Below are 11,369 nucleotides of genomic sequence, written 5' to 3'. Positions count from 1 at the left end.
AGGGAGGAAGGGGGAGAGAGAGAGAGAGGGCGGGAGGGAGGGAGAGACGGGGGGAGAGGGGGGGAAGAGAGGGCGGGAGGGAGGTAGAGAGGTAGCGTAGTGGTTAAGGTGCATGACTGGGACCCGCAAGGTCAGTTGTTTGATCCCCGGTGTAGCCACAATTACCTTAATCTTGCATTGCTCCAGGGGAGGATTGTCTCCTGCTTAGTCTAATCAACTGTACGTCGCAAAAGAGCGTCTGCCAAATGCCATTAATGTAATGTAATGTAATAATGGGTGTCAATCATCGGCTTGCATGAACCAATCAAAAGATTTTCCTGCACATTATGCAATGCAGAGTGGCTCAATGGCAACAATAGGATTGGTTATGACAGATAAGATTTTGTCTTTGTAGCACGGAGGCGCAGTGGGTGGCGCTGTTGCCTTTCAACAGAAACTTTCTGTGTGGCGTTTGCGGGTTCTCCCTTGGTGTGCTCCTGCTGTTGCCCTTGACACTGCACTGTGGCTGCCCACTGCTCCTGAGTAAATAGGATGGGTCAAATGGAGAGGACACGTTTTGTTGCCAATGACAATTATGAATAAATGTTTTAAAAAATAATAATAATAATAATAATAGTTTGACTCTTGGATTGGTGAAGCCTCCCTCTCCCATCATGGCCTGTGGACATTTTGTTTCAGAATAATTAAAACACTTTATGAAGTAGATTTAAATGGGAAAGTAAGTATGGTGCAGCAGTGTATGTAACACAGTGTTAGGATTAACTTTCCATTTGTTTTGGCATTTTCCATTACACAGGATAAGATGTCAATTTCCTTGTGCTTATATTTGGGGGGGGGGGGGGGGGGGGGGCAGAGTATAAAGGCCCAGCTCAGATGTCCGTGATCTAGCAACCAAATAACCAGGCAAAGAACAACAACGTGGACACCAACGAGAAAAAAATAATAATAATAATGTTTTACACTCATTCTAATTTTTTGACTCCTTTCGGTAAAAGCACCTTGACAATTTTCTTTCATTTTTTTGACTCCTTTAATAATTGATGGATTAATAATCTTGTGATTACTTTTTTCAGGAGAAAGACGTCTGTGAAGAGAAAGAAGAAGAAGAAGAAGAAGAAGAAAACGATGGCTGAATAGAGTCACTACACGTCTCGTGTAATTGCCATCTTGAATGTCACCGCCCGTGTAAACATTATCTGCTAGCCATGCGAGACTTAATTAGCACATGGCATGTGAAGTTAAAACAAATTATTAATTTGTGCTGCAATACATTAAAAAAACACGAGGACCATTTTTCCAAATGCTTTGAAGAGCAATGTAAATATTTTAATATGTCACACTAAGCATGTAAAGGCAGTACTGGATTCATGCACGCTATTTAAAATCTCCACACAGCTGCTTGTTTCCATTATACGCAATCGGCTCTCACAGTAATAGTGAGACACATTGAACTTAAATGCCCATCACTGCTCGTTCCAAAAGCAACACACCAAGGTGCTAACTTCACTCAGGGCTGTCAACACTCCGCCCTTCCAGTATTGAGTGCATTGAACGACTTGCCGCAGATAAGGGCTGTTTTCCGACGCCCATCATTGTCATGCCTACAGCCTGGTCCCTGTTGTTTCCCTGTCACGGTGACGCTGTGGTTTCTGTGCTGAGAACGAGTTTCCACCAGTTTCTCGGCCACACCCGGCCACAACCGTGCGTGTAAACGAGGACCCCCGAAAAGGCTAGACCAGGGCTCTCCAACCCTGGTCCTGGAGAGCTACTGGGTCTGCTGGTTTTTTGCTTTCACCTTAAAATCAGCACCCTGCTGAGACCCAGGTGACCAGGTGAGGTGAGTTAATTAATCAGTTAGAGCAGTTGATTACAGTTAAGTGCAGAGTAACAACGAAAACCAGCAGACCCTGTAGCTCTCCAGGACCAGGGTTGGAGACCCCTGCGCTAGACAATAGGATAGTCTGAGACCAACTGGCAACGAGTGGCCCTGGATTTTGTGCTTTGAGTGACAGATGGGGTCACATTTGCGTCTTGGCTTGGTTGCACACCTACGTGCATCTCTGGTGGAAATTCTGCAGAGAGATGTTTTGCGTATGCTTTTAACAAGCCACAGGTGAAGAGGTTTTAAAATGCTGGTGACAGTTTGCGCTGTGGGACACTGAAGTCGGATGATTGGTCATCGTTCGTTGTGGTTTGTACATGACAGCAGGGTGACTGGAACAGCCACGTTGGCTGGAGATTTTTTGCTTGTCATTTCCACTTTAGTGTACTTCCCCTTTATTCTTTGCCGATACCCCGGAGTCTTCCGCGGCTTCTAAATCAACAAATTATGTTAAATCATTGACAACGAGGATTATGTGATGAACACCAACGCTTCATCCATGAATGAAGCATGTCCGACAAATGACAACACTATTAATGTTGTCCAAAAACATCCTTCACATGCAGAGATGATGGTTTGAAATAATAATTATAATAATAATAATAATAAAATTATATTTTGGAGCGAATGTTTGGTGTCGCAGTTGATTACTGTATGAATTACACTCATAGTAGCGCTGCCACCTCACAGCAAGGAGGTCCTGGGTACGAATCCCCATCGGCCTCTCTGTGTGGAGTTTGCATGTTCTCCCCGTGTCTGCGTGGGTTTCCTCCGGGTACTCCGGTTTCCTCCCACAGTCCAAAGACATGCAGGTCAGGCTGATTGGAGTGTCTAAATTGCCCATAGGTATGAGTGCGTGAGTGATTGGTGTGTGTGCCCTGCGATGGACTGGCGACCTGTCCAGGGTGTATTCCTGCCTTTCGCCCAATGTATGCTGGGATAGGCTCCAGCCCCCCTGCGACCCTGTTCAGGATAAGAGGGTTAAGATAATGGATGGATGGATGAATTACACTGATAGTAAAAGTCAGGGGAAATCCCAGTGAATCCCGTTGGGCCCTTGAGAAAGGCCCTCAACCCTGCATTGTTCCAGGGGAGGATTGTCTCCTGCATAGTCTAATCAACTGTACATCGCTCTGGATAAATCTGCCAAATGCCATTAATGTAATGTAATGTACTTTGAACCAACTGAGTCTGTGACTTACCTTAAAGCAGGGGTCTCCAACCCTGGTCCTGGAGAGCTACTGGGTCTGCTGGTTTTTTATTTTCACCTTAAAATTAGCACCCTGTTGAGACCTAGGTAACTGGGTGAGGTGAATTAATTAATCAATTAGAGCCATGGATTACAGTTAAGTGCAGAGTAACAACGAAAACCAGCAGACCCTGTAGCTCCCCAGGACCAGGGTTGGAGACCACTGCCTTAAAGGTACAATAGGTAAGATTTTTGTGTCAAAACATTGTTACAAGACCATTGTTAATCCCTTCCTATCATTGAAAAAGGCTCACTGACATTTTCACTCACCCTCTGTCTGTGTTTATAAAAATATGCAGTTGACAGCCCGACACCGACATTCTATAACTGTACAATAATTCAAGCTCATTGGTTGAAAATTGGTTCTAATTGCCACAGCCAATGGCGTTTCAACGTCAGCGCATTTACAGAGAACGGGGAGGGATAAACAGTGTTGTGGTTCGAAGGTGTTTGTTGCTGCAATTCCTCTCTTGACTGTTAGAAGTCTGAAATTACCTATTGTACCTTTAATACTACAGCATTTACCAGAATTATTACCAGTGCTCAGCTCACACACCTCATCTCCAGTCCTGGAGGGCCACTGTGTATGCAGGTTTGTTTTCACTACTTAAGACTCTTAGAAATAAAGGTAAGCACCAAAAAAGGGATAATGCACTACTCTGTAGGTGCACAAAATTCATATATCATTCATTTGTACCTTTTTTTGCTTGGAAAATGCACCAATTTGTACCCAGAGAGAACATTGCAGTACTTCCAGTCTACATTTGGTAAATTTGATCCTTGGAGAGCAACCATCAACACCAGTTCATGCGTAGATTAGATCACAGTGAAATGTTTCATATAGGGACCGAAAGAGCAGTCTTCAGCGGTCATCCCTGCATTTATCGAGAAATGTCAGATAGCGTAAATTTGAGGGCTAATTAGGCAACTAGGTAATTAGGCCAGAAGTTAGCATGAAAACCAAAGCAGAAAGCTCAGCATCGCAGCCTGCATCCGGTGCAGGTACTATTTTAGTATGAGTGAACGCAATAATGTTAGTGTCTTGCATTTTTCAGCGTCATGCTATATTACCTATACCTTCATATGCAATTCAAATATAGGCCTGACTCTATAAATACTCTATACCTCTATACCCACTTTTACAAGAATGATGACATTATGTCATGGCATCAAAGTTATTAAACAAACCATACATCTTGTTAAACCAAATGAGAATTTTTTTTAATTTTTTTTATTTATTTTTTTACTTAAGTGTGTAATGTCTAACATTTGAGGATTAAGGATGCAATCACCCAACGCTGACCGTTACAGCTCACCCAAAATGTTTTCTTCAATGTGTAAAATAAAGACAAAAACATTATTTTATAAGGGGAGAAATCTTTATTTACAAAAAAAAACAAAAAACAAACACACAGGGTTTTTTTAAAAAAGAGAACTTGTATCATGTACAAACCATTCTAAATCAAATTTACAAATGATAATGGTGGCAATAACCAGTGGAGTATGTGTGGCAGAAGTATCCAATTCTCCTTGATTGGCAGAGGAAGACGCAACCCTTCGGCATGAAAACGATGGATTATGTCAATGAGAACACCTCCTGGGCATGTCCGGACAGCGGTGGGTCTCAGAGACACACCCCGCCCCAAATCACACACCCGATTTCAGGCTGCCACCCACACAAACTCACGCACAGGGTTTTCCATCTTTTAATAGTCCATCTTTTTTTATTATTAATATTATTATTATTTTTACATCCGTATTATATTTTTATTTTATTGCTCTCTGGACCTGAAATGTCCACCCGTCCAGGGTGTCAACAAACAGCGGTGCCAAATTACAGCGCGGCGTACGACTTCTGAGGGCCCTAGGTACGTATCGTTTTTCAGACTAGAACACCCGGAAACGAGGCGAACATGCGGATAATCAGCTAGACTCCGCTCGCAGCACAGCAGGCTGCGTTTGACATGGGATTTGGCGACTAATCTGTCGTGCACTGGCAGCCCTGCATTGATCAGCCATTTCCTGGAGCTCGCATTCGTGCCAGCTCTAAGCACCCGCATGTTTTCCCGCTTTAGCGTCTCTATAAAGTGTCTTTGTGACAGCATCTCTAAAAACACTGCACAGATAAAAAAGCAAGCTAAACTTGGCAAGCCAACCCCTGAATATACAGTCAAGAAAAGGTCACAATTGCTTGTAAAAGACCCAGATAATATACACATGTACAAATCTTGGAATGACAAGAAGTTTGAATTTACACAAGGGATTTTTTTTTCAGTCTTTTCCTTAGCCTTCTAGCCATGCTAGCCATTCATCGTGTAAATGTACAGGTAAACCTTAAAAAATTTAATTGTAACAAATCAAAAAATTTAAATTTAAATAAAAATTTCGCCCAAAAAAATAAAGATACAAATTAAACATCATTTACACAAATTTGTGAAATTAGCACACTTCCGGTAGCTATAATAACCTAAGCATTGGCATTAAAATTAAAAAAATAAAATAAATAAGATGCATTCATGTGCGTTTCCGGCATCCAAACGGAACAGGACGCAGGGAAAGCGTTCTGCTTCATAACTTCGATATGCAGGTGCACACACGTGCCGTATGCGTGTGCGCGCACACACACACACACACACACACACACACACACTCGCACCTTTTTCCTAAAACGCAGGCTAGAAGGCGAGTGACAAGACTGGGAAAAAAGGGTACATACCTTCACAGGTACATGGTCAGTCGGTACAAAGTCCTCCTTTCCCAACGGAAAGAATTAAAAAACACCTGAAGGGCCTCGGAATCCAAGCCAGGTCTCCCAAACACCAATCACACACACACGAGAAATAAAATCATCCTAAATTCATTTTAAAGCTCTTTCCAGGTCTCTCCAAAGTCAGAGGAAGGAAAACATTACTGAATTAAGCAGGCGTGCCACACACTCCAAACACTTCATCGCAACATTCACACACTTTACTCCGCTTGGTTAGGGTCTTTGGTTACGGCCACAAATCGTTACAGTGGGGGCTGGACCCGCCCACAGCCCTTAAGTCCAATAAGCCGGTTACGAGGCTACCAGCCGCGTCAGTAAACCCACGTCCCACCCCTTATAAAACTCAATTCCACAAGGGGCAGGGTGAAGCAGAGTTGAGTTCCTTTGTAGAGGAAGAAATTAATAAATAGTCCAACTCTTAAAACATTTCCCCATGAAAAGCGAAGGTGGCCTTTTTAAATTCAAGATATAGAAGGACAAGGCCAGGACAGCCCTGAATGTGTGTGGGGGGGGGGGGGGGGTTCCATGGATTAGTGGGGGCGCAGGGTAAGTCGGAAGGTGCACCAGCTTTAAAATGAGAGCACCAAGCCCTTGATTTCCAGCATTTCTCATTTATATATTTTATAACGGTAACGTCTGCCTGCTAGACACCTGTAATGCAATGCAATGTAAAAGCTGTCCCATTTCAAAATAAAAGCAATACTAAGATGGAAAGATTATAGCGCGCAGCTACACTGAGAATGCCTTTGCTTTGGCTGAGAGGCGCGTAGCTGGCGTGAGGAGAACTGCTCCTAACACTGCCCCACCGAAGTCTGCACTGACCCCGCAATGCAGAACCTCACACCTCCATAAGACCCCCCCCCCACCTACATATATCTACACACAGCACTTTCATTCATTTCAGCTCAAAGTCACCAAAAAAAAGAACAGCTTCACTTCCAAACCTGAACCTGAATATTTGCATATGGTCAATTTCAAAGTTCACATATTGCAGACAGCAAAAAGAAGAGAGAAAAAAAAAAACTAACAAACCCTGTAACGGCCTTGCATGAATGTGGTTCTTAGGGCCAGTGCCTGAGAGATACGAGTGTCCTCTGAACCTTGCAGCTATAATGCAGGAATGTTGAGAAGACAGTGGAGTGCCGTTAACAGATTTCTGAAAAAAGAAATTAAACATTTTTTTTTTTTTTTTTTTTGCCTCTGACTCCAGAAGACTGTGGGAGACAGTGGAACCCCTTCTGTCAGGTGCAGAGTAAATGGGCGTGGCCCGGTCCCGAGGCACTGCGATTGGCCGAGCTTACGACGAGGGCAGGACCTGGCTGATGGCCTCGCGGGCGGCCTGGCTCAGCCGGTCGGGGAACCTGATGTCGAACTCCACCACCAGGTCGCCCCTCTTCTCTGGGTGCTTCGGGAGGGGCAGCCCCTCCCCCAGTACCCGCTTCTTCGTCCCCGGTTTGATCACGTCCTTCATCGTCACAGCAACGGTCCTGCCGTCCAGCGTGCGGGCATGCACCGTGCAGCCACACAGGGACTGGGGAGCAATGAGACAGTCAATCACATCGCATTTTTTTTTTCCCCACATTGATTCCCCACCACAGTAGAGGAAATTCCTCTCCTAAAACAGCCCAGTTGATTAGACTAAGCGGGAGACAATGCGGGGTTAAGGGCCTTGGCTCAAGGGCTCAACGGCTGTGCGGATCTTATTGCGGCTACACTGGAAATCAAACCACCGACCCTTGTGGGTCCCAGTCACACACCTTAACCACGACACTACAGGCCGCCCCCTACTTTTTGGTTGCCCTACGTCAGCGTTCCGTAATCGCTCAAGCCATTTCCCCAACACTAGAATCGTAGGGGCGCGCTCGACGTATGAGCTCGACGATTCACCGAAACGGGGGGGGGGGGGCAGGAAACGGGCGGGGGCAGGCGGGGGCGAGCAGAACTCACGTCTCTCAGCGACACCTGGGCGGGGTAGACGACGTCAGAGCCGTCGCGGCGGAACACGGGGTGCGGCTTGTCCTTGACCACGAAGACCACGTCGGCGGGGATGTTGGTGGCCGTCTCGTCGCCCTCCTTGGGGAAGGTGATCTTGGTGCCCTCCTTCCAGCCGCGCTTGATCTCCACGGCGAGGATCTTGTCCTCGCTGCGCGTGGTGCGGCCGTCGGCGTTCAGCCGGCGGTGGTTGATCTTCATCTTCTTGGTGCAGCCCGTCAGCACCTCCTCCAGGGTCACCCGGAGCTCGTGCACCACGGCGGGGTCCTGCTTCTTCTCCACGCTGCCCGTACGGGCGCCGAACCTGGGGAAGCCGCCCATCCCGCCCAGGCCCCCCATCCCGCCCATCCCGCCCATTCCGCCCATTCCGCCCATCCCGCCCATCCCGAATCCGGCGAAGGGGTCGTCCACGTCCATGTCGTCCTCCGGGCCGCCGTTGTGGGCGAACATGTGCTCGAAGGGGTTGCGGCCGCCGAAGAACTCGGTGAACATGGTGTGGGGGTTGCCGTGGAAGGTGTAGTTGAAGTTGGTGCCGTTGGGGCCTCCGCCGGAGGTGTTCCCTTTGAGGCCTTCGAGGGAGAGAAAGTTTCCGTCAGTCTCGTCACATTAGCGCCAAAACCATTACATTACATTAATGGCATTTGGCAGACACTCTTATCCAGAGCGATGTACAGTTGATTAGACTAAGCAGGAGACAATCCTCCCCTGGAGCAATGCAAGGTTAAGGGCCTTGCTCAAGGGCCCAACAGCTATGCGGATCTTATTGTGGCTCGAACCAACGACCTTGCGTGTCCCAGTCATTAACCACTTAGCACTACGCTACAGGCCGCCCTAAAACCACCTGAAACCACATTGGAAGGGTTAAAACCCCTGAGGTCAGTCCCAATATTGCCATACATAGCACTCAAGCGTAACGACCTTATCAACTTTTTCAACCAATCAAAATGGATGCTATACTATTGCTCTGAGCCGACCATTAAAACCCTACTAAAATTCTCAACTTTCTCAATCAAAGCCAAGACCCCGAGTGGAGCCACTTCATATTGGGCTTGGGACTGAGAATGGTCGATAGGAGCTTCTCCCCAAAAAACACACTTTCATGGCGAGTTTCTCTCAACCAAAGTCAACAAAAACAAACAATAAAAAAAAGCCAGCTGCAATATACCATGCTTCTAGACCTAGTTTCCCGTCCTAGGAACATCTGCCCAAGTGACACTTCGCATCACCAAAACACACACACCCAGTTTCAACGTAGTAGTGACCAGTATGTAGAGCACGGATACGGGGCCTTTCTGGCTAAGATTGAGTATCCCTGATGTGGAGCATATGTCAGTATGGACAGAAATTGAGTGACAGACCTTAACTCAGTCTCGAATCTGTGGTCTTATCAATCCGTTTATTGTGATTAAACAGCTTGCCGCATCTGACACTGCAATTTTCCACAAACCGGCGTACCACAGCAGAAATGACACCGAACTTCACGGATAGCCTCGAAATCCCCGCCCTTCTCTGACGCGGCGAGAAACTTCCAGCAGGCAGGCGCACCTTCCAGAAACTCTTAACTGCTTATCTGCGTGGTTTTCCCCTCTATAATATGTGTATAACAATTTTATCCTCAGAACACTTTTTGCATGTCTTCCTATGTGTATGTTAACGTATAGCATACACATACAGTTTCAAATGAATGCCTAATAACTTTTCTATTTGTTTCGATCCAGCTAGTTTTATGTAACACGAAGCAACAGCAGACGGGAAACCGTTTTCAGCCTTATTACGTGATTACGAAAATACAATTGTCATCGCCCAGATTCACGCGTTTAACCCTATGTTTTCTTCTACATTCTATGGTTTTACCATCTCGTTTCTAAAGCTGCCGTGGCTTATGCGTAAAGTCTGAAACCGGCCAGCTAGCTAGCATAAGTTGCCGTTAGCCTGCTCGGTTGATCTCTAATAGCATGTAGCTGGCTAGCTATGAAGTTCAAGCTAGCCATCCAATTAAGTTAACGTTAACAGCAGCGTTCTAACGTAACGTTAGATTAAGTTTGTAACTCGCACATTTACATGACTAGTCCTCTCTTTGATTTGAATTTAATATACATAATAAAGCGTTGCATTTACTGCTTCCTTGCCGCACTTATTTAGCGAACATTACCTTAGCTACATGTAATGTACGAAGCGAAAGTGAACACTTGATGGGAACGCGCCGACTTTGCTGACGTTAACATTAACTAGACAACTGCTTCACATTCACTTTGAAGCAAATAGGGCATGCATACCTTCTTCTCCAAACTGATCATAGACATCCTTCTTCTTGGGGTCACTTAGAACATCGTAGGCCTCTGCAATCTCTTTAAATGTTTCTTCGGCCCCGGGCGACTTGTTTTTGTCCGGGTGGAATCGTAGAGCTTGTTTACGGTAAGCCTTCTTTATTTCGTCCTCGGTAGCGCCTTTTTGTATGCCCAACACTTTGTAGTAATCTTTACCCATTATAACCATTTGCCGTGCAGTGAAGTAAATTCTGAATCAAATAGTGTTTCCAACTTGCCACAGACTGCAAATATAAAAAAAACTATCCAAAAGTTCAAAAGAACGCCTGGTTGAATAACTGCGCACCTAGCTAAAGTTAGCTAGCCTAACCAATTGATACTTTTGTTGCAGTTATGTCCGTTTCGTAACCTATTCGTTTGTTAGCTAGATTCCCAAGCTATTTTAACGTAACTGTTAAGTCTGACTCGTTGTTAAGAACTTAAGAGTCGACGATCACACAGAAGCAAGAACTTTTGTAGTACAGTATGAACTGATCCTCCGGCTTTTTCTGCAATGCATCTGCATCAGGCCACTCGTTCTTTTTTGTTACCATGGAGAAAGTTCCAGAATTCAGTCAGTATCGAGAACCTTCTAAACGCAAATTTCCTTCACGCAAAACCCCTCGACGAGGACTCTCTCTCTCTCTCTCTCTCTCTCTCTCTCTCCCTCTCTCTCCCGCCCCTAGTCTGCGTCACGACCATCGACTGTACACGCCTTTTTTGCTTGTTCGTATCAACCCACTCAAGGCCCCCTAACGTCAACTATGCCCATTGCCACTCAGTCGTTTCGTTTCCGTGTCAATTTAGGGCTAGGATTCTCATGACATATGACATGCCACACACGCACAAGCTCAGTTTATTAAAAATGAATAAGAAAATAACGTCAACTATATATCCAGGTGCTAAGGTGACCCCTGACATTTTCAGAAAGCTTCTGGATCTCTTGAGCCTCACCCAGCAGCAGAGTATTTCATGCCAGGCGTAATTCCTGGGCTTGGGACAATGAGAAATGTCTTTGTACATAGCCACACAATCTGTCTGTACACTTCCTAATTCATCCTACTGCTCCATTACATCATCAATAAAGACAAGCGAGCCTGTTCCAGGAGCAACTGCAAATGCGCCGGCCATGACACAACCTCCTCCATACACTCTCAGAAATAATTTCATGAA

At 45.6% G+C, this 11,369-nt stretch overlaps 2 protein-coding genes across 3 annotated transcripts in view; one reads left to right on the top strand and one right to left on the bottom strand.

The window, feature by feature from the left end:
- Positions 1-1,733, top strand: part of dnai2b (dynein, axonemal, intermediate chain 2b) — a 13,347-nt gene extending 11,614 nt beyond the window's left edge. The window contains exon 12 of one of the 2 annotated variants that reach the window (XM_061232614.1): positions 1,077-1,733. In XM_061232614.1, coding sequence (XP_061088598.1) covers positions 1,077-1,133 — 57 coding nt within the window. In that variant the 3' untranslated portion in view covers positions 1,134-1,733. Of the gene's footprint in view, positions 1-1,073 lie in introns of both variants that reach the window. The other variant, XM_061232613.1, reaches the window with a different exon arrangement.
- A 2,755-nt stretch (positions 1,734-4,488) lies between these two features.
- On the bottom strand, positions 4,489-10,852 carry LOC133121930 (dnaJ homolog subfamily B member 1-like). Its single transcript, XM_061231513.1, has 3 exons — positions 10,167-10,852; positions 7,846-8,459; positions 4,489-7,429 (listed from the first exon to the last, which is right to left on the bottom strand). Exons 1-3 carry the CDS (start codon positions 10,384-10,386, stop codon positions 7,196-7,198), a joined length of 1,068 nt encoding a protein of 355 aa, XP_061087497.1. The 5' UTR covers positions 10,387-10,852; the 3' UTR covers positions 4,489-7,195.
- Positions 10,853-11,369: the final 517 nt, after the last annotated feature.

The sequence above is a fragment of the Conger conger genome, chromosome 2 (genome assembly GCF_963514075.1).
Source record: "Conger conger chromosome 2, fConCon1.1, whole genome shotgun sequence".
In the NCBI taxonomy this organism is placed as follows: Eukaryota; Metazoa; Chordata; class Actinopteri; order Anguilliformes; family Congridae; genus Conger; species Conger conger.
The sequence above is the reverse complement of the archived record's forward strand: the minus strand, read 5'-3'. Positions and strand labels throughout refer to the sequence as shown.